Raw genomic sequence first — 23,955 nt, 5'->3', positions numbered from 1 at the left:
TGGGGGCCCTGGGTGGCTCCGACGGTTAAGCGTCTGATTCCGGCTCACGTCATGATCTCATGGGCTCGTGAGTTCGAGTCCCATGTCTGGCTCTGGGCTGACCGCTTGGTCAGAGCCTACAGCCTGCTTTGGATGCTGTCTTCCTCTCTCTCTGCCCCTCCCCCGCTCATGCTCTGTCTCGCTCTGTCTCTGTCTCTCAAAAATAAAGAAACGTTAAAAAACTAAAAAAAAAATTTTTTTTAAAAGAGGTCAGCTTTATATTTAATCAACATTCTGTAATCATCCACATCAAAATGAAATGTTTTTCTTCAACAATGAATTATCTTATTTACTTTATATTAATTTGTTTACTGTTTTCTTTTCCATCTATCCCATAGCATGTAAGCTCCATCAGGGCAGGGACTTTTTCTGTCTTGTTCACTCCAGCACCAAGAAGAGGATTTGACACATAGTAGGTGCTCAATAAATAACTGTTAAATCTAAGGAAGAAAGAGAAGATAGTAGTGACTAACATTGACTGTGTACCTACTATACACCAGATACCTTGCTTTAGAAGGATGGATACCATCATTTGACCTTCACAAAAAGAGGTCTTCGATGAGCTCTTTTTAAAAGTACACAGCTATTATGGGGCGCCTGGGTGGCTCAGTTAGTTAAGCACATGACTTCAGCTCAGGTCATGATCTCACAGACCGCAGGTTTGAGCCCCGTGTCAGGCTCTGTGCCGACAGCTTGGAGCCTGGAGCCTGCTTCATATTCCGTGTCTCCCCCTCTCTCTCTGCCCCTCCCCTGCTCACATTCTCACTCTCTCAAAACGTTAAAAATAAAATAAAATATGCATCTATTTAAAGCTAATAAACAGCATTTTCAGGAATAAATCTGAGATTGACTTTCAACACATGCCTTTCCCACTGTACCTGAAGCCTGACAAATGTGACGGAACAGGCATGTACTCATGCAAATGGCAACAACACCGTTTAACACATGCGATGGAGCAACTGTAGTAGAAACAATGAAAAAGAAAGTGAGTCATGGGGAGTTGCAGGCTTAAGCAAGGTGGAGTAGGGGACAATCACCTTATGAAAACCATGGAAAGTAACATAGAGTTTTTAGAAAGATAGAAGGGAGGAAGTTTCCTGAGCGAGATGGAGAGGGACAGGTATGGCCTGGGTGAAGACATCAGCGTCCTGGGTTGGTGCCAGAAAACAAAAGAAAGGCACTGAAGAAAACAGAAATGAAGTGTTGCAAAATCTATCCACCATGCTTCGGAATACGTGCCCTCATTCTACTTTTATTTCTTTTCCTCCCTTGATTCTACTTCTTTTTTTTTTTTTTAATTTTTTTTTTAACATTTATTTATTTATTTATTTATTTATTTATTTTAGAGACCGAGAGAGACAGAGCATGAGCAGGGGAGGGGCAGAGAGAGAGGGAGACACAGAATCCGAAGCAGGTTGCAGGCTCTGACGCATCAGCACAGAGCCTGACGTGGGGCTTGAACTCATGAACCGCGAGATCATGACCTGAGCCGAAGTCGGACACTTAACCGACTGAGCCACCCAGGCGCCCCTGATTCTACTTCTTAAAAGGCAGAAGACATAAATCTTGGCCTATATTAATTCACAGATTGTATATATTTCGGCTTTATGACTAAAGTATCTGAGATAAAAGAGGTAACATGAAATTGGCAAAAGTAATTATAGTACACTAAGTTGGCAATTTTGTACCTTAGGAAAGTAAATAACCTTATGGACTATGAGGGAGGTAACTACATTTTCTTGGAACTTTGAGACCATCCTTTCTTATTCCTGTGCACCTACTTTCAAGTACTTGAGCTTAGTACGAGAAGAGGCTGAGCAAAGTCTGTGCGGCAAACCAGTAGAGCCACCAGAGGATGGGCTTGGATCCAGGATGTTAGAACCACCCGGTGTGATTGTTACAAATGCTTCAGCCCAGACCACCTGAATAAGAAGTTGATGGACGGCACTTTGGAATTTGCAATTTTAGCCAGCTCCCCTGGGGATTTTAAGCCTAAGGGGGGGTGCGCGGGGGGTGATGGGATGTCTGGGTGTTATGCAAAGTAGGAATGCCTGCAGGCTTGGTGAGACACAGAGTATTCCAGAGAGTCTTGTGTCTGGATGATTAAACTGGAAGACTCAGCTTCTTAGGAATCACTGTTACTGGAATCCTCGATTAAGACTCTGAATGGATTCCAGCTTTTGTTCAGTGAAGAGCTCCACCCACATTGTAAGAGCCTTTGAGGGTCTTTGAGCTCCTGGCTTTTTTTCCGTTTTAACCATTTAACTTAAAAGCACACTGAACAAGGCACCCGGGTGGTTCAGTCGGCTAAGCCTCTGACTCTTGATTTAGGCTCAGGTTCCGACTTCACAGTTGTGGGATGGAGCCTCGTGTCGGGCTTCATGCTGACAACCTGGAGCCTGCTTGGGATTCTCTCTGCATTTCTCCTGCTTGCACTCTCTCGCTCTCAAAATAAATACGCATTCTTAAAAAAACTCTTTTAAAAAGCACACTGAACCATTGTTGAAATAACAACAACAACCAACAATAGATATTTAAAAGTCATATATATTGTGTTTGAACTCAGTCTCCAGCCAGGTCTAGTGATTTTGAGTATGTTATTTAACTTTTCTGAACACGTTTTTTTTCTTTTTTCTTTGGAAATGCAGATACAATACCCTCCTTTGTTAGGTTTTCATGACAGTTCAATGACATCACACAGACGAAATGTTCAGCACAGTGTCAGTCACATTGGCAGGCTCATAAGTAGGAAATAAACAAATACTGTTTTTTCTTTTTATTTCAATAACAAGTTGAGCACAAACAAGTTAATAGTAGTTTAGTTAAAACTTGGGTGCTGCCTAAATCCCATAAAACTAGTTAGGGTCTGGGGCACCTGGGTGGCTCAGTCGGTTAAGCATCTGACTTGATTTTGGCTCAGGTCGTGGTCTCATGGTTCGTGAGATCGAGCCCTGCATCTGTGCTGCCAGTGGAGAGTCTGCTTGGGATTCTTTCTCTCTCTCTCTCTCTGCCTCTCCCTCATGCTCTCTGTCTCTCAAAATAAATAAACTTAAAAAAAAAAAAAAACCAACTAGTTAGGTCCTATACATGTCATTTATAATCAGGGTGGCCACAAAAGAGTGGCTTCAAGGTCCAGCTCTGCGCTAAACATCGGGAATGCATATGAAATGCCTTGATAACAATTCCTAAATATCTTGGACTCCTGCTTTCAAATCAAAGATGTAAAAAGGAGAGCAGTACTAGAGAGAAGATGATGTTTTAGGCAGCCCCCACCTCCACCTTTTACTTGGCTTACCCCTCTCTCCCCCTTGCAGTTCCTGCTATGTCCACATGGGAATACATCATCCATTATCTATTGTCTCTCACCTTTTCTTTTTTCTTCCCATTCTCCTTTTTCCCTTCCCTTCTTTTCTTCTTTCTTCCTTCTCAGCTTCCATAAATATTTAGTCAATGATTACAACGTGCAATGCCATGTGTTGCCTCTGGGGCCACAGGGTGAATGTGGAATAAATGAATATTTATCGAATATTTATTGAATTAATGAAGAAATTATGCATCGGGTCCTGGGGCAGCTTGAAAGAAAGACAGCTTACTCATAACAGAATTAAACAAGAAAACAAGAACAAAAACAAAAACACAAAGATATGTGGAAAGTCTCCAAATTTGGGGAAATTAAACAATATACTTCCAAGTAAGTCATTGATTAAAGAAATTATGTGAGAAATTATAAAATATTCTAAACTGAATGAAAATGAAAACAAAACATACTAAAATTTGTCAGATGCACTGAAAGGAGTGTTTAGAAGGAAATTTATAGTCTTTATAAATTTAATTCATATAGTAGAAAGGAACAAAGATAAAAATCAATTATCTGAGATTCTACCTTAAGAAGTTAGAAAAAAAAAATTAAGTGCAAAGCAGAAAAGAGAAAATGATAAAGATAAGAATGGAAATCAGTGAGAAGGAAAAATGAGCAAACAATAGGAAAGAAATCAATGAAAATAAAATCTGGTTATTGGAAAATATCAATAAAATTGACACACCTCAGGGTACAGCAAATACAAAAAAGATCATACATGATTAAAGGGACTTAGCTACAGATCCTACAGATAATAAAAGACTCATAGAAAGATTATAAATAGCTTTATGTCAATAAACAGGATAACCTTAAGAAATTAACAAGTTCTTTGAAAGACAAATTTTTAAAACTGGTTCAAGAAGAATTAGAAAACCTGAAAAGTCCTTTATCAACAAAAGAAACTGAACTCATTGTTAAAAACTCTCCAACAAAAAAACCCATGTTTAGATGGTTTAACTGATGAGTTCTATTAAAAATTTAAGAGAAAAAATATTACCACTCCAACACAAACTCTTTCAGAAAACATAGAAGAAAAACATAATTCCAAACTCAGATTATAAGGACAGGCTTACCATGATACCAAAACTATCACAAGAAAACCATAGACAATATCTCTCATGAATGTAAATGAAAAAATTCTTGACAAAATATTAGTAAGTTGAATAAAAAATAAAAAGAATAATATGACTAAGTGGAGTAAACCCCAGGAGTGCCAAGTTGGTTTCATATCTGAGAGTCAATCAATGGAACTTAACACATTAATAAAGGAGAAAAATCATATGATCATTTTAATGGAAGCTGAGAATGTCACAAAAATGCATTAAACAAAAACATTCAACAAAATAGGAAGAGGGGAAATCCTTTTTAAACTTATAAAGACTATCTCCAAAAACCTACAGCCAACATCACACTTTATGATAAAAGACTGACTATGTCTCCCGTAAGATCAGGAACTAGACAAGGATTTCTATGCCACTTCTAGTCTACATTGTCCTGGAGGTCTTAGTGCACTCACGCAAGAACACAAAGACACCCAAGGGAAGTTATGCAGAGATGGCATGATTATGTATACAGAAAAATCCCAAGAAATCTACAAAAAAAGTTGTTAGAACTGACAAGTGAATTTAGAGAAGTCTTAGGATACACAGGAAATATATAAAAATATGTTTCTATATTGGGGAGGTTTTAAAATGTCCACAAATTCTTGAACACTCTTCCCTTTAAAAGATCGATTCTGATGTCCTTTCCTTGTGTGTGGGCTGATCATACTAATGTGCCTCTAAAGAATAGAACGTGGTGGAAGTAACAATAGATGACTTCTGAGACTAGGTCATAATAGGCATTGCTGCTTCTGTCTTGTTCTTTTGGATCACTTGGTCTGAGGCAAGCCAGGCATCTCGTCATGAGATTACTGGAGCAGTCTTGTGGAGACGCCTAAGTAGAGGGGAACCAATGTCACCTTGTCAACCATGTAAGTGAGTCACCTTGGAAGTGTATCCTCTAGCTTCAGTTAAGCTATCATGGATTTCAGCCCCTCACTCTTTGAGTCTTCGGCAGAAGCCCCAGGTATAGAGAAGTAGAGACAAGCCATCCTCACTTGTGCCCTAATCTAAAGTCCTGCTCCACAGAAACCATGAGACCTGCTGCAAAGGCCTATTTGTGTCGCAGAGCAAGATTCTCAAAAGCCTTTGTGAGGGCCGGGCCCGGCCTTCCTCAGAGAACTGCGGAACACGAACACGAGAGACAGAAACTGCAGGGGGTGAGGTGACTGCCCAGGGGGCCAACACTGGAGCCACACACAGTAAATTCACTTGTTGCTTCCTCTTTTGCCCTCAGGAAGCAGGGCCGTGCCAGTGAGAACAAGGCGAAAGCAGAGTTCTACATACATGCATAAGCTTGAGGGTAAGAGCAGCCTTCGATAGCCTAGAGCCCTGAACACATGCTGTGTCTAACATGAGGGCCACCTCAAATCATCATGTCGCTAATATTCTGTCAGCTTGGTCATGCAGAAAATATACCATGAGGGCCAACAGGAAGGATCTCCTCACCAGGATTACCTCATAGGCCTGAGTCCCAGAGCTCCTCATGTTGATGAGCACCATCTTGTTGCACCCACATATAGGTAGAGGGAGAGGGGAGGAGCTCTCATAAAAGGGACATCCAAGGACCAGGACCCACATGGGTTCCTGTCTAAGCTTAGCCCCACCTGGATGGCTCTGCTCATCTGGCTAGTACTGGGCACTAGAAGGATATTTTGAAAATTTCTGGAAAACACAAGGGACACAGGCCAGTGCCGGGATATCCCAGTACTGCCAACTTGGCTGTTCTTGGGGCACTGGAGAGGGACTTAGAAAAGTTTGAGGAAGGCACTTCAAAGCTGGGACATCACTCACCTGGGCCTAAGGGTACTACTGAGGTTTATCGGTACCTAGCATACTTGTGGGGTACTTTTGGCTTTCTCAGGAAATTTTATGTTAGTATCTTCAGCTGAAATAATTTCCCCAAAGGTAAAGGAAATTCCTACTCAGTTTTTAAAAAACAGTCTGAAAAAGTATGAAAGTATCAAGTGACCAAGTCACCTAATCCTTTCTAGATTAACACGGGGGTTATTATTTAATTTGTTTCCTTGACATGACGACCTCCAGTTTTACAGAGTCACCTGGAGCTCTTGTGAACACAGAGCATGGGACTGACTTAGATTAAGATTGGTTTAGATTAAGGCTGAGGGTGCTGGGTTACTACTGTTCCTTCTATTCTTCTCGGCTGGAGTACAGCTCTGGGAGTGCCCTTCTGACAATTCTCAGTAGGTCAATGCCCCTCAAAGATTCTGGCTAGGACAGTGGGAGCACGCAGAAATCCATGAATTGCTATAGTAATTCAGCAGTCATTTTTGATACTGTTTTCTTTTTGAAGATGGATATCAGTCTTCCATGCACCTATTTACTGACCATCTAAAAAACATTACGTGGCTTGAGTCACTATGGACTTCGAAATGTCCTGTCGGCAGACTCTCTCGTCCTCTCTCGTGGACCAGGTAATTCTAAAATGCAAGTCTACGAACGTCACTTCTACCCCTCATCACTTTAATGGTCTTGAATTATCCCCCATTCCCTCTTTCTGGCCTTCTCCACTTTTTTTTCTTGCCTACAGGCCTTTATACATGCTGTCTGTTCCACATGGAACGTCATCCCCCCATTGTCCCCATTTGCTGGCTAACTTACATTTGTCTTTGTGCCTCAACTTCCATTTTACTTTCTCTTGGAAGCTATCTCAACCTCTCCAAACTAGTCCTCCCTAGTATTACACAAACCACACTTTAATCGGTTTTTAAAAATGTGTCTCTTTCACCAGAATGCAAATTTTGTTAGAATAGGATCTGTATCTGTCCTGTTTCTCATCATACATACTTTGCCTAACACGGCAATTTCATAGAAAATTGTAGATGAATAAGTAAATTACATAATGTTTACAACTTGATGAAGTAAGCCTTTATATTAGTCTCATCCTACAGATAAAAAAAGCTGAGGCTCGCCAAAGTGAAATAGTTGGATTTTGTACGTTGTGGAAGTTTAGCAGTTGTCTGAGGTCTACCATTTTCCTTTTTGGAAACCTCAAAACAAAAAAAAATGTCTTTGTGTCTTGAAGCTTTAGTGTTTTCCATGCCAATCATCTTGGTGGTCACTTCTACAGAATTGGGCAAAGGTGTCATGATATAGTGTAAAAGTATGGATAGGTGCATTTGAATTCTTCAGAGTTATTTGTATCTTTAGGATCATGGTATCTGTACCATCCCAGTTACGGTCATGTTTAACATGTGCCTCAGCCAAGTCACAAATATTTCATGACTTGCTATTTCTGTTCTGTCTCAGTAATTCTTAATATCCTTGCTCATATCACGAAAGCCTCCATGACCTAAGTGACACCACACTCCTAATCCACTCAATCTCCTCCACCAAAAACAACAATAAACAAAACAAGCCACCGAGCTTTGTTCTGGCATGAAGTTCCTGGCAAAGTTTAGCTCCATATGTATTGGATGAATCCAATGCAGCTGATCCATCAGTTGAACAATTCTTTGTTATAGAAATAAGATCCTACACGTTTTTCATGTTTTCTGTTGAGAACAAAACTGTCCAGTTAAAGAAAATATGAATCACTTTGCTATACCAGCTCCTGTAAAAAACACGTTGGGGTCAAAAAAAAAAAAAAAAGTATTGTTTTCTCTCAGTTTAAATGCTCTAAAAAATCTCTATTATCTATGTATTCATCTATTCTGGAAAGATATGTACATATATGCAAATGTCAACAGAGTTATACATTTTATAGGAAATTCCTCCATTTCCTTCCCCATCACTACCTTTGGAATCCAGGATTGTTAAGACTACAGAGAAACACTATTCTGTAGACATTTTGAAGCAGTGCAGGTAACATCTGAACATTGCATTTTATTGCAAGTAAGAAGAAGAATATGAATATTTGACTAGCCTCAGTCTCTTGCTGTCCTTAAATTTCAGTCTAAAGGAACACAAAGAATCAAAACACGGTCTGTCTCCAAGAGAGGAGTCCCCAGTCCCCCGCAGTACTAAAAAAATTAAGCAAGCAATGACAAAGAAGAAACCGAAGTGTCTTCAAAGAAAGGATGAGGTGATAAGGACAGAAAAATATTGTTATGCCACTGATCAGAATTCCTAATAGGAAGGTATTAATGCCAAGAACAATAATACCAGAAAGGGCAATAATACTCTGACAAAGGTAGACAGATAACAACCGTTGGTTGGTATAACCACTTTGTAAATTACAAGTGTGTAATTAAAGGTCAAAAGCGTCCACCTTGTATCCACGCTGGACTCTTATATGTCTGGTGAGAATTTTCCTCTTGCCTTTACCCATGATGTTCCCTGACGAGGTTGCAAACCTGCATCTGAGGGCATAATTCCCACTAGCAGACATGCTTTGTTGGGTTCACACAGTGGGTTTTATTCATTATATCCATATTTCTGTTTTCAGAAGTTGGAGGATCTGGCAACACTGACTTCCATATTGCTGGGTGACAACAGTCAGTGGGAGCTCCGCAGGTGGCCCTCTTCCAAGGGGTCTTATGTTTGCTACAATTGTTTTCACTTTCATTTTCTTGTACCACGCCCCCGCCCCCCCCCCCTTTATTCATTTTACCTCATCCTCCTGGCCCCTTTAAGAAAGGAGCTTGTAACTCCCACTCCACAGAGGCTGTCCCTCCCGCCCATGTCCACCTGTTCAAGTTCAAGTCATCACTGATGGTTCATCGCAAGTGTCATCCTCTCTTTCCTTCCCCAGCAACCCAATGTGAGCTGACCGTCTTTTGATTACTCACAACATTCCTTGCATATTTTTTGTAGCCCACACAGTACCCAATAATATTATTATCTGTATTGTACTTATCTTGCTAGTGTAAGGATTTGGAAGCTTACACATTCATCCATCCATTCAGCAAAAATTGATTAAGGACAAGGTGCCAAACACTAGCTTAAGTTCTCAGGATGTTGTGACGAATAAGAGAAAGAAACCCTCAAGGAGATGCTGAGAGCAGGATCTCTTTTGCCTATCTTGGCTTCCACTGCAGAGCCTCGGAAAGTGCCTTGTACCTCAGTTGGCATTTGTTCAACTCAATTTTTGGCACCTATTAACTGATCACACGATTCTATTAAATAAAAGCATTAGAGCTATATTTCTTCAAAAAGCATTCAGAAAATCAATCGTCATTAATGTATACCAACCCCTAAAGATTTCTTCCCCCATTCCGGTTACTCCAAATCACCAAGGTTTTATCCTGAAATAGTACTCCAAGTACTCAGATGTCCCTCGAAATTTATTTACCTGGGTAACTGCTGAAAGAGAGGCGACTACTGCTCGTGTCTTTATCATTGATGTTGAAGTCCCAGTGTTTATATATCCTGAGCATGGCTGCATACGTGTACCAGCTTGAGTGAGCAAAAAAGATGTTCTCAAATCCAGGAAGAACCTACAGCCAGAATCATAGTGAATGATGCAGAGGTATACAGATAACTGATTACAAGTGTAGGACGCATAGAGCAATTGTGTCAATTTCGCTATTCACCGCCATATTTATTATCGGGAAATATGGCCAAGAGCACAAAATTAACCTTTAATGTGCGCAAAAACAGACAGACTCTATCTTTCAAGCATCCAGAAGGGAAGACTGTGGGAGGGGGAGGGGCAGGTTCACATAGCACGGGAGGAATGGTGGAAGAAACAGAGCTAACATCATGTACTTCCAACACCCTCCATCAGTTTCTTCCTGTTCTTAACTTCTAGACAGAGGAGCCATAAGCTGATAATAGGGCTGTAGCCAGGGGTGATGAGATGTTGCCACACTTGGGCTGCCATACGGAAAAAGTCTGTGTGTTCCAGAACAAGGAAAGAGAGAGGCGGCTTTGTGTCTCACCTTAATAAGGGCAGAGCAATGTCCCATGTCCCATCTCTTAAAAACCTTCAAACTGGAATTTGTTGTGGGAGAAACTGAGGGAATCAGATCCAACAGATCTCCAATGGCATTCAGGAACTGAATCTGGAACAGGGTCATAGGCTGGGGAGAGACAAAGAATACTCTTACCAGTGATTTGTGGCAGTAGGATGCCATTTTCTAGTTTTCCCATTGTCAGGGATACCCTCGGTTATTCCTTTGCCAAGGGTCCCTAATGTAACAAATGCATTCGATTTTCTTGTAGCTTATAAAATAGCTATTATCTTAGGGTTTATAAGAGATGCTTTAGCATCTGTTTGGGTTGATACCCAAAACACTAGTGATATTTAGGGCCAAATAATTCTTTTGGGGGGGGGGTGTGCATGGTAAACTATTTAGCAGCATCCCTGGCCTCTCCCCATTAGATAGCAGTTAGCACCTTCCCAGTCTTGATCACCAAAAGTGTCTCCAGGCATTGCCAACTCTGCCCTGGAGGGACATTGCTCACAGTTGAGAATCACTGCTTTACAGCAAAATATTCAACTAAGACACTTTTTAATTTTTTTTTTGATTTATTATTTTTAAAAATTTTTTCTTAACGTTTATTCATTTTTGAGGGGGCAGAGACAGAGCATGAACAGGGGAGGGGCAGAACGAGAGACGGAATCTGAAGCAGATTCCAGGCTCTGAGCTGTCAGCGCAGGGCCCTGTGCAGGGGTGCAACTCATGAACCTCGAGATCATGAGCCAAAGTCAGATGCTTAACCAACTGAGCCACCCAAGCGCCCCATGACGCTTTTTGATTTTGTGTGTTTAATGTAGAACTAACTGACTTGACATTTACCCCAAAGCAATGGTCAGACCTGAACGTGAACTTAGTGCTAGAGAGCCCTGCTCCACCAAGAGTTAATCCACCAGAGTAGCCAGGGGCCGAGCATCTTACAGAAAAATTGGTTTTTAGGCGGACTTGGTGACAAGACAAACACAAATGACATTTTAACAAAAAAACAAAAGCGAAAACCAGAAACTGATTATTTGTTTATACACATATTCTCTCTCTCTCTTTTTTTTTTTGTTCTTTGACTATATAACACTTGCATTATTAAAGATTTAAAAAATTATAATGAGATTTATAGTGGAATTTTGTTGTGTTGATTTCTGTGTATATCTCTAGACTTTTTACAGTGTCTTATAGATACATTAAAAAAAATTTTTTTGTAATGTTTATTTATTTTTGAAGGAGAGAGAGAGCGTGAGCAGGGGAGGGGCAGAGAGAGGAGACACAGAATCTGAAGCAGGCTCCAGGACCCGAACTGTCAGCACAGAGCCCGACGCGGGGCTTGAACTCACGAGCTGGGAGATCATGACCTGAGCCGAAGTTGGACGGTTAATCAACTGAGCCACCCAGGTGCCTCTACAGTGTCTTATAAATACATTTTTAAACACATGGTAGTGTATTACATGCTTCAGTCTTCACTTTGATTTTTCTCTCTTCATATTTTTCACTTGTTTGGGGGAATTTTCCATAATTAGATGTAAAAATCTTCCTCATTCTCTTGAACAGGACTTTAGTGAACGGATACATTATATGTTAACCAGTATTATACTGATGGGCTTTCCTGTGGTTTCTAGTCTTTTGCTATTATAAACAGTGTTACAAAAATCAATCTTGGACACATCATTTCATATGTGTGTGAGTCTTTGTGTAGGATAGATACCTAGAGGCAGTTTCGATTTTAATAAATATTGCCAAGTTGTCTACAGAGGGCTTATTTCAACAGACACTCTTACAGCCTCAACGACATATTAAACATTGAGTTTTTTTTTTTTTTTTTTCAATTTGATAGGTGAAAAACAGTACCTCATTCTTTTTTTTTTTTTTTTTAAAGCCTATTTATTTACTTTGAGGAGTGGGGTAAGGGCAGAGAGAGAGGGAGAGAAAATCCGAAGCAGGCTCTGAGCCGTCAACACAGAGCCCAATGCACGGTTTGAACCCACGAAATGCGAGATCCTGACCTGAGCCTAAATCCAGGGTTGGATGCTCAACGGACTGAGCCACCCAGATGCCCCTTAGCAATTCTTTTGTTACGAGTGAGTGAGGCAGAGCATGTTAAAAAACGTTTGAATTTTGTTTGTGTGTGTGACCTGTTCATATGCCTTATTTATTTTTCTTATTCTTTTTCTTATCAACTTTTAGGAGTTCTTTAAATATTAGGGAGATTTGTTCATTGTTTGATATGAATTGCAAATATTATTTTCCAGTTTTTAATTTGCCTTTAATTTTTTGCCTTTATTTTTAAGAATGATATCATACTTATGAAAGGATAAAGATCATATGCACAATTTAAGAAGAAATAATGAAAAAGACCACTAATGAACCCATCTCACAGTTTGGGCAATAGAACATTAGCTGTGCCTCAGAAACCTCCAATCTCATCTCTCTCCTTCCTTATTTATCAGTAGTAAGCACTCTGGCTCATTACCCTCTTTTCTGTTACTTTATCATCTATGTACACATCCATAGACAGGTTATTTTTAAATTTGCTTGCTTTTGAGTTTGTACAAATAGAATCATATTGTGTGCATTCTTCTGCTCAACATTATTTTTTTTTGACATGTATCAATGTTGGTAGTGTGGAAACAGTTCATTCATTTTCATTCATATAAGGGTATATAGTATCGTGATATACTTATGAACATTTGGGATATTTCCAGTTTGTAGCAAAATAATGGTACTGTGAACTTTTATGTACGGGGACCCCCCCCCCCCCGCCCCCCATGGGCAAGAATGTCGTTAATCTCTGGATTTGCCAGGTTGTAGAATATGTATCATCTTTAAATGTCTTGAGTAACATCCAATTCTTTTCCAAAGCAGTTGGGACAATTTACTCAATCCAGTAGTGGTTAAGATTCCCCACTTCTGGTGTGTAATAGGATGTCATTGAGGTTTTAATATATATTTCTTTGAAATTAAGCATTTCTCCACATGCTTATGGGTCATTTTGGTTTCCTTTTCTGTGAAATTCCTGCTGATAATTTTGCCCACTGCCCATTTTTCAATTGGGTATTTTCTTTTTAAAAATTTATTTGTTCTTTGTGTATTTCAGATACAAATCCTTTGCTGGTTAAATGTATTTCAAATGTTTTCCCTTGGTTTGTAGCTTATCTTTTCCCTTTCTATATAGTGTGTTCTGATGAAAAGAAGTTTATTTTAATTAGCTGAATTTATATTTTTCTTCACAGCTAGTGCTTTTTTGCTTTGTTTGAGATGCTGTTGTTTGCCCTAAGTCATAGTCTCCTAGGGGATGATGCTCAGTGCTACGGGGTCAATGCTATTCTCACTATTTCTAAGCCTTTTCAAGGGGCAAAGCAAGAAACTATGCGTTTTTTTTTAAGGAAGCTAAAAGTAATGATTTCCTACCTATACAACTTTAAAAACTACAAGGTCTTGGGGCGCCTGGGTGGCTCAGTCGGTTGAGTGTCCGACTTCGGCTCAGGTCATGATCTCGCGGTCCGTGAGTTCAAGCCCCGCGTCGGGCTCTGTGCTGACAGCTCAGAGCCTGGAGCCTGTTTCAGATTCTGTGTCTCCCTCTCTCTGACCCTCCCCCATTCATGCTCTGTCTCTCTCTGTCTCAAAAATAAATAAACGTTAAAAAAAATTAATATAAAAACTACAAGGTCTTGACTTCACTGATTTTTCTTATGTTGAAAATCTTGATAGTCAACATAGTTATTTGTTTTATAAATATATTTGCTTTATAGTTAGTTACTATATCTAACTCTATCAAATTTCAAAATGACAACATCAATATTATTGCCAAAGTGACATTACTGGATACAGTTTAAGGTTTATTTTGGTTTTGGTGGTTCTTCTTGTCCTTAGGATCTATCCCATTAAGGATGTACCCTAGTAACTGTGTTCAGGTCACTGGAAATAACTGCTTTCTGCATGGTTACGCTATCAACTTGACATATAGTTAGACATATTCATGTCCATTCATTTTAAGATTTTGGGGACTGTTTTTCTTCTATGTTATTAAATTTTGTTTTATAGTTATGAACAGCATTCACATGGTTCTAAAGTCAAATGTTTAAAGATACATTCAGAGAAATGTACCTTTCATTCCTGTCCCTTTCACTTTCTTTTCTTCTTTTTTTTATAGGTAATTTTTTTTTTTTTTAGTTTTGGGTTTATTGTTTCATTGTTGTTTGTTCTTGGAAAATTAAGCAAATCTATCCATCTCTCTATCATCATCTATCTTATTTCTGTATCTTATGTAAAAAGTAGCAAATAATTTACACTGGTCTTCACCTTACTTTTTTATTTATTTAATATTTTTATTATTTTTTAATGTTTATTTATTTTTGAGAAAGAGAGAGAGAGACAGTATGTGAGCAGGGAAGGGGCAGAGAGAGAAGGAGACACAGAATCCAAAGCAGGCTTCAGGCTGTGAGTTATCAGCACAGAGCCCGACGTGGGGCTCAAACCCATGAATCGCAAGATGATGACCTGAGCCGAAGTCAGATGCTTAACCAACTGAGCCACCCAGGCACCCCACTTTTTTATACTTCATAACAGAATAACAGATCCCGAACATCACCCTGTAGCAGTATTTGGAGATCTCCCTCATTCCTGTTTACAGCTATGTCATTTACACAGCCAGTCTTCTATGTATTTGGCTGTCTTTGGTCTTTTGCTCTTACAAATAATCTGCAATGACAAGGCTGGCCCATATGCCATACTGAACTTTTGTGATAATCCTAGAAGTGGCATTGCTGGATCAAAGGGTAAATGAGCATATGATTTGGGTACTGAGTGCCTACTTTTCTCTCCATAGAGAATATACCATTTTGTATTCCTACCAATATTTTGAGAATTCCTACCAGTATTTTTTACCTTTAGCCTTGCCAACAGAGTATACATTCACATTTTAGAACTTTTGCCAAATTGATAAGTGAGAAAGTATGTCTCAGTTATGGTTTTAATTTGCATTTCTAAAGTCATGAGTAAGGCTTGGTTTATATGATTAACAATTTTTTGCATCACGTTTCTGTGAACTATATTTTGTATATTTTTTCCAGTGTGTATACATATGCCCAGTTGAGTGTGTGCATGTGTGTGTGTGTGTCTGTGTGTGTATTACCCCCAGGAAACAAAATCTTCATAGTTTTTGGGAATATATTAAGTGTACCTTTGAATCTTCGATTATTCAATAAAGCTTTTCAAGATATTATTATGTGTGCGTGTGCGTGTGTGTGTGTGTGTGTGTGTGTGTGTTGTAGAGGGTGGGAAGCATAGAATTTGTACATTTAGACATTTTGCCTTAAAAATTATATCAACGAAAGTAGCAGCTGTATTAGGTTAAACAGCCAGAACATTCATTCAGTATATTCTTTACCCTACTCCAGAGCACAGGATTATGAAAGAAATTAAGAGATAAAGAGATTGTGTGTTAAGCTTGAATTTTATGGCAGACACTGAGTCAGGTGCTAGCAATATAACAAGATAGCGTCTGTGTACAAGAAATTAATGTGCTAGTACTAATTTGATCTGCTTCTAAGTTAGATTGTTATTTTATTTATTTATTTATTTATTTAGTTTTAATATATGAAATTTATTGTCAAATTGGTTTCCATACAACACCCAGTGCAAGATTGTTATTTTAAAAAAAAATTTTTTTTAACGTTTATTTATTTTTGCGACAGAGAGAGACAGAGCATGAATGGGGGAGGGTCAGAGAGAGAGGGAGACACAGAATCTGAAACAGGCTCCAGGCTCTGAGCTGTCAGCACAGAGTCCGATGCGGGGCTCGAACTCACAGACAGTGAGATCGTGACCTGAGCCGAAGTCGGACGCTTAACCGACTGAGCCACCCAGGCGCCCCTCAAGATTGTTATTTTAAAGATAATTCTCAATATTCTTGCCATACCGTATAAATTCTGAGTAGCTTTTTAAAAATCTTACCTTTGTCTTTTCTAATGTAGCCCTCTTCATGGCTCCTACATACAATCCATCCATCTGTGTCACAACATAGCCTGTATGTCTCCAAAATGGGTCATCCTTGTAATATTTGATGTTTTTCCGGGTCCACTGATCTTGCTTCCTGCAAGAGAAATTAGATTTGCACTAGGGATCTTCATGGTTGCTCATCCAAAGCTAAATTCAACCCAGGCATTTACAGATTATATATTCAGATAGTTATGCTAGTGTAATTTAAATTCTGGACCTTACAACATTCCAATCACTTATTGATTTGACATAACTTTGTATACCGAAAGCTTTTCTGATTTGTTCAGGCTATCTCTACATCAATCTTAAATACTTTTTTTTCTAACGTTTATTCATTTTTGAAAGAGAGAGAAATGAGCAGGGGAAGGGCACAGAGAGAGGGAGACACAGAATCTGAAGCAGGCTCCAGGCTCTGAGCTGTCAGCATAGAGCCCAACGTGGGGCTCAAACCCACCAACTTCAAGATCATGACCTGAGCCAAAGTCGGATGCTTAACTGACCGAGCCACCCAGCGCCTCTCTATATCAATCTTAGAATACAAGGTCATTGCTTCATGGGATCTAGTCCAATAATTTTTAATGATGCTCTGCAGGACATTAGATTTGATGAAGGGGTTGCTTAGTGTATGATTTGGAGGGTCAAACCAGAGTCCTTTTGTCCCCAAGTTAATCACAGCCACAAACATAGAACAAATCCCACGTATAAAACAAATAGAAAAGAAATCTGAATATTGAGAATTGTTAGCTTCAGAAAGCTTTATCAAAACTTTATCAAAATGGAAATGTTTTCAGAGTTATGTTGTGAATTAGGACTAGATAACAGCTGGTACCTCAGCTAGGATTAGTCACCAGGCCCATGAAACCGAAGCACCTTAGGGAGGAGGATCGGTGATCCCTAAAGGAGTGGGGCCCTTAGGTGGAGGCAGTCCACGCATTTAACTTTGCCTTCCTTACTCTCATGGTGGCTTCCTCCAGCTGTGCCGGCAGCTGATAATGATATTCAACGTGACCTTTGAATGAGCCCAAGTTAGAGGACATGCTGTGTGGGCATGCTGCAGAGGACAACCAGTTTTCATGTCATCACCAAAAAGTGCTATACCTTACTACAAGACCAGCTCTGGAGTCCTGCCTAAGAGCCAGAAAAGGACACTGGTGAAGGAAAAACTGCTGTTTGCAATGACAGATTCAGGCCCTGTAGTGTGAAGAACAAGAGGAAAGCTATTATACATACTCTATAAAATCTTGCACTTTATCCACGATGGAAGGTTTCTTAATCAGCTGTGGGTAGAGGTTAACGAAGTGGTCATACATGTGTCTGAAACAACAGAAAAAAAAATGGTTGCATTTCTATTTTTCTCCTTAGAGTAGTCCATCACAGTAAATTACACAAATTTTTGACTAACTAGAAGGTCCCTTATTGCAAACCTTCCCCATCTTTTTAAAAATCAAGCACACAATTTAAAATTAAGAAATATATAGAAAAGCATATATAATAAAATGAACACACAATTTAAAATTGAGAAATATACAGAAAAGCATATATAATAAAATCAACCCCCAAGTATCTCTACCCAATTTTATTAAAATCATTGTATTTTGCCATGTTTGGCATATAGTTTTAAACAGAAATAGACATTAAATAGAGTTGAAACCCCTGTATACAGTTCTCTGACACTAATTCCACACGTTTCTTCACAGAGGTAACTCCAATCTTGAATTGGTGATTTATTTCTATCATGAATGTTTCTGTACCATCACTAACTATAGATTTAACAACAAATAGTATACAGTGGTACTTATAGTTAATTTCATACTATACTGTAACAATTCTGTCAACACATTTCTTACAGGTTTTATTTGAGAGAGAGAGAATGAGTGGGGAAGGGGCAGAGAGAGGGAGACACAGAATCTGAAGCAGGCTCCAGGCTCCGAGCTGTCAGCACAGAGCCTGATGCAGGGCTCAAACCCACAAACTGCGAGATCATGACCTGAGCCAAAGTCAGACTCTTAACTGACTAAGCCACCCAGGTGCCCGTCAACACATTTTGGAAGAAATGCATTATCTTCTGCAGTTTAAATTTATTATTTTCATCTGCTGATAGCATTCACGGTCTGACTATATAAGAGTTCATGTATGCAACCAGTTTTCAACTTTTCGCTATCATAATGCAACTTCAAACACTGTTGTAATGTCTTTCCTTACATATTTGCATGTTCTTCTAGAATATATATAGCACATATGAAAGTAGGATTGCCGGGGTGAATATTCTCGATATTTATAGTTACTATATATTGCCAAGTTGTTCTCCATGGTGACTGTACCCATTTATATTCCCATTAGCTACAGATTAGACTTTGCCTTGCTCTGCAGTCTCACCCACACTTGGTGTGGTCAGACTTCTAAATTTTCAGCAATTTAGGTAGGGTTTACACGGCTTCTCATTGTTTTAATTTTCATCCCCCTCGCCTCCACAAATATTGGCTCTTTGGGATTCTTTATGTTAAAACTTAATTTAAAAAATAAAAATAAATAAAACTTTAAAAACTTAAATGTGTCTCATATGCTGTTAACATTTTTAATTGATATAATTAACATACAGCATTGTGTAAGTTTAAGGTGTACAATGTGCTCATTTGATCCATTCGCTTATTGCAATATGATTACCACTGTAGCATTAGTTAACGCTTCTTTCACATCACAAAATTCCTTCTTCTTTTGTGGTGAGAACAATTAAGTTTGTCTTGTAACAACTTTGACATTTATGATACAGTATTGTTGACTATAATCACTATGTTGTGCAGTAGATCTCCAGGACTTATTTATCTACTAGTTACAAGTTTGCACCCTTAAACAACATCTCCCCAGTTAATTGGTGAAAATAATCCCCTTACATTCACTGTGATAGAATATGCGTGGATGTATTTCTACAATCTTTTCTGTTTTCCATTCGCCATTTCTTTCTTTGACCTCCTTTTTACATTTTCCTCGTTTATATACCATTTTTACTATCCTTCTTTTTACTTCTGCTAATTTAAAAGCCGTGAAATGTATTTCTCTTCTTTTATGATCACTCAAATTTTTAGAAACATTCATCACTATGAATTTTCTTATGAAGCCTAAATGAATTTTCTATTTTTCTCCTCCTCTGAACATGATTCATATGTTAACAAGTTTTAGCTGCCCATTGACACCCCATCATGTTTATGTTCAAAGATTTAGTTTTACCCTTTTAATAAAAAATTTTCTATGAAAGTTTTTTAACTTTTACAATGAAATTTTATTAACATCGTTTTTCTTATATTAACTATTGCTCCTTATATCCCAAACTTTCCCTCCCGCTATTCTTGTTAACATGGATCTTATTTAGTTTCATAGAAGTTTGTGGATGATCAAACATTTTAATTTATAGATTTGAAAATATCCTAATTTTGCCCTTGCTCTTGGGTGATTTAAATGGTTTTAAAATTTAAGCTAAGTTATTTTCCTGTAGTAGTTTTAAGATATTATTTTCATATCACCTTTCATTTTATTGTTGCTGATGAGAAATATGCTGTCAGTTTAGCTGAGAGTCCTTTGTAGTCAATGTGTTTTCTTTCTAATAGCTTGTAAGATTATTTAGCCCCAATTTTCTGTAGTTTCACCCACTACATTGTAGTGTTTTCCAACTAAGGACTTAGGTCTTTTTAAATTTTGATGAATTCTCCACTATTACCGTGTCAATTATTGCTTATCTGTGATTTCTTCCAGTCTCTTTTTCTGGGACTCCTAACAGACTTATGTTGGAGTTTCTTAATCAAACTGTTCTGACAACAGCTCTCTCAGCGTTTTTACCCTTTATCTTACCCTTGGGAAATGTTTTATGTAAACTCCTCAATACTAATTTCTGATTTCAGATTTTATTTCTCTGATTGTGAATTTGGGGACTTTTTTCCCTATGGAATATTGCAGATGTATCTGTAATTGAACCAGCACGTGAATGATTTGGTTCTTGTCCCCCCCCACCCCCACCCGATCCCAAGCTCATGGTTTCTTATAATCTGAAGCCTAGCATGCATATCAGCACAAGTTATTCTGTGGCCTCTTCATTTTATACAGTCAAAAGCAGCAAGCTTGCTTCGGTTCGGCCCTGACTCAGCTCACTGAAGCACTGAGGCCTTCACGCATCAGCAGGGATGATGGTCTCTGGCCATTTCATGCCAAAGGCCCAGCAGATCCACACTTCATCACTTTGTTTTCTGCTCCATTTCTGCCTCAAAATATGTTTAATCTTGTTTTGGGGCCCACTATATTACTATAATGCTTTCTTTCTATATATCGTATCTACCTTTTGCTACAAGTTTGGAGCAAAGTGGGTAAATTGTGAACCTCTTGCACTCTCTGGACTGCAAGTTTATCTCAGGTCTCAGTTCTGGTTTTTATTTGATACAGGAGGTGACTCAGATTTACAGGAACAGAAATTCAGCTCCCCGTACGTTGGAACTTTAGATACCCCTTATTTAGTAATCTCCAGAACTGGAACTGCTAAAATGAAAATCGTTTTATTGCCAGTTAGGCAAACAACATTAAAATCCTTTGAAATCTAACCCTGAGTTCAATAAATTCACTTCACGAGAGCTTTTCCTTCAAATTATTTGTAAATTTAAAAACTGAATTATCGCATTTAACTTTTGTTCACGTATTTATTTATGCTGCCACATTTATATTATCAAGCTCGTCACTTTTCTCTATCCGCCACCTGTAAAACCGAGGGAGAGAACAGCGGTAAAGCTAGACAGGTGTGTGGATGACAAGGAAGGGATCCTGTGCATGGGCTCACAGGGCAGGTGAATGGAATACATAAATCCCCTGTCAGTTGGATGACTTGATTTAGTTGTGTGGGAAGGCAATAACTCCACGGTTTCCCACCCCAGGACTACGTGGGGAAGTGGAGATGGCTGCCTGGGCCGTCAGGGCTCATGAGCCCTGCATACTTTAGTGAGCCCTGGGAGCAGTCAAATGTTTTCTGCGTTAGAAGCCTACAGGACAACCGCTGATCAAACACCTTCCCTCCCTCCAAGATGCTTCAGTAATACCAATCCATTCTGAGATAAAGTGTTTGGAGGGGAGTGAACCATTCTGAATTGATTCAGTTTAAATAATAATTTTTTTTCTCTGTACAGAAATGGCTACAGTAACTTTTTCTGCCATGAGGAGGAAGGTTTTGTTGTTGTTGTTGTTTGTTTGTTTTTAAGAGGAACAGGTTCTTAAAATTAAAATGATTTATATGAAAATAAAATTCTATTTTGGAAAAAATAATTTGTGGGATCTACAATGCCCACTCAGGTAAAGAAGCAAATAATTCATACTTTTTATCCAAAACCTTCATCACTGTACCCTGCCTAGCTCCATCCAGAGTGCTAAATCCTCTCAATTTTTCAGTCTATTTCAGAATGGAGCCAGGTTTCTCAACAGGAGTGATTTTTTTCCTTCCATGGGGCATTTGGCAATGTTTGCAGACATTTTTGGTTGTCACCCTAGGTGGCGGGGGAGAAAGTGCTCCCGGCCTCTGGTGGGTAGAGGTCCTATAATGCACAGGACAGCCCCCACAACAAATAATTATTCAACCCCAAATGTCAATAGTGCCCAGGCTGAGAAACTTTGAAACCGAGGAACCTTGATCTTGACTTGGGGGTACTTGCGGACGATGTCCACATAACAGTAGACAGGACAGATGCAAGTACAGGAGGGTAACTTGTCTGGAATCCTTGAACGTTTCTCTTTTCTGTTGGGAGTGGGGGGACTAGATATTTTGAGTCTGACATTCAGAGCAGAGGAAGAGAAATGTCCACCTGGGGGTCAGAAGTGGCCTCAACGGATCCCGCAGCATCCAGGAGCTCAGAGGAATCCAGACCACTTGCAGTTCCCTCAGGTTGAGGCTCTTCCCTGATCCCTGGGTCTTGGATCTTGCACTTTTGTGTGATGGAGTAACCTCGTACAGCAGTTAAGGGTAGAGCCTTTGAATTCTGAGTTCAAAGGCTGACTTCAACTACTTCTAGGTTGTATGACCGTAAGCAAGCGTCCCAATCTCTCCGTGCCTCCAAATTGTCATCAAGCAGAGCCAACGCTAGCATCTGCCTCATGGATGTGTTACGTTAAGCTCAGCCCTGTGGTGTGTCAAGTCAGTAAGTGTCCTCCCAAGTGGGCTGAGACTTTGCTTAACTTTACGTCTCTGAGGTGCACACGTAAGAATCGGGAAGACACACGTACGTACTCCCACGCTACTGAATCTCTCTGCGTTATGTTAATACAGTATCATTTAGCACTTGTCGGTGCTGTCTTCTCTTTTCTACTTGCTTTAATTTTCTGGGTCTGAGATCCTTTGGTGTTTTCCATAGCAATTAATCCATTCGCCTATGTCCGTGGATGTGTGCGCTCAAACTCTGTAGCTGGACAACCTGGTCTCTGCCCACTAGCTTTGTGACTTTCAGCTCGTTACTTAACTTCTCTGTGCTCAAGTTTTCATGTCAATAATATGGGAACAGGAGTGTGTACATCACAGTGTTGCGGGTGAAGTAATTCACCATAGGTAAAATGCTTGGAACGATGTCTGGCACACATTTTAAATGCTATATAAAGGCCAGTTGTTGCCATCATTATCATCAGAAGCAGCACTTTGTGGTTCATGTTCAATTCCAGATCAGTACTAGTTGAGGGACCCTTTGATATTTTTGAGGGTGGGACCGTGTCTCACTTTGCTTTGCTTCCAGGCTTGAGTGGGAAGCATATTTCATTTCTAACGTCAAAGGAGCGAGTTGGGGGGATAGGGAGGAGATTTTTCTTGGTAGTTGGCCAGAAACAAAAAAGGACCCACCTTTGATGACTTTCTCTATGTGTGCCATAATCTTGCTAGAACCCCTTTCCATCACAGTTTTAGCAACTGTTGTGTGAACATCTTAACTTAAAAGGGATTCTCTTGGAAGGATGTGCTCAGGAGCGAACTCACTCCCTCCTCTTTCCCCATCCCAAGAGCCTGGCACAAGGCCATGCAACAAGTGTTGGTTGCATTGAATTGGCTTACTCAAATTAGGTAATTCCCGAGGAGATATTTCAGCAGCTGCCTCGGCCACACACGATATAAGCCACTTTATTAAAGACTAGAGCGGACCTGGTACCCACACCCTCATCATCCTTCTTTCCAGAAAGGTTTCATGACTCATTTTATTAAAAACAATCTGGGGCTATTCATCAGCTTTTACATCATCAAGGAGACAAGAGATACTCTGATTAGGGAGCCACCCCTTTAAGTTAAAAAACAAGGAAGAAACTCCATTTGGCTATGGCTGCTAGACACTGCATTACATGGAAATATGTACCTCCCACTTCTCGTTCATCTCTAAGGAACTGGAACAACATCGGATTCAATCAAACCCAATCAGCATGTAATTAAGTAACTGCTGGGGGCAGAAGTACTGTGCCAGGTGTCTGGGGACCCGCCCCTAAAATACTAAGAGACAGTGGAGGGGAGAGACAGAGCTCAGTCCACTGGGAATGGAATCAGAAAATGCCTTGGGAAGATAGCACGGGGGATGGGTCTTGCTTGAGGGGGTTG

General features: G+C 39.5%; 1 protein-coding gene across 1 annotated transcript in view; it reads right to left on the bottom strand.

Annotated features, from left to right (window-relative positions):
* Positions 1 to 23,955, bottom strand: part of PLBD1 (phospholipase B domain containing 1) — a 52,724-nt gene that overhangs the window by 11,781 nt on the left and 16,988 nt on the right. The window contains exons 3-6 of the mRNA XM_019452045.2: positions 17,598 to 17,681; positions 16,323 to 16,461; positions 10,341 to 10,481; positions 9,752 to 9,896 (exon numbers count right to left, since the gene is read on the bottom strand). Coding sequence (XP_019307590.1) covers positions 9,752 to 9,896; positions 10,341 to 10,481; positions 16,323 to 16,461; positions 17,598 to 17,681 — 509 coding nt within the window. The remainder of the gene's footprint in view (positions 1 to 9,751; positions 9,897 to 10,340; positions 10,482 to 16,322; positions 16,462 to 17,597; positions 17,682 to 23,955) is intronic.

This window comes from Panthera pardus, unplaced genomic scaffold (assembly GCF_024362965.1).
Source record: "Panthera pardus isolate Hobbes unplaced genomic scaffold, ASM2436296v1 HiC_scaffold_6, whole genome shotgun sequence".
Lineage (NCBI taxonomy): Eukaryota > Metazoa > Chordata > Mammalia > Carnivora > Felidae > Panthera > Panthera pardus.
The sequence above is the reverse complement of the archived record's forward strand: the minus strand, read 5'-3'. Positions and strand labels throughout refer to the sequence as shown.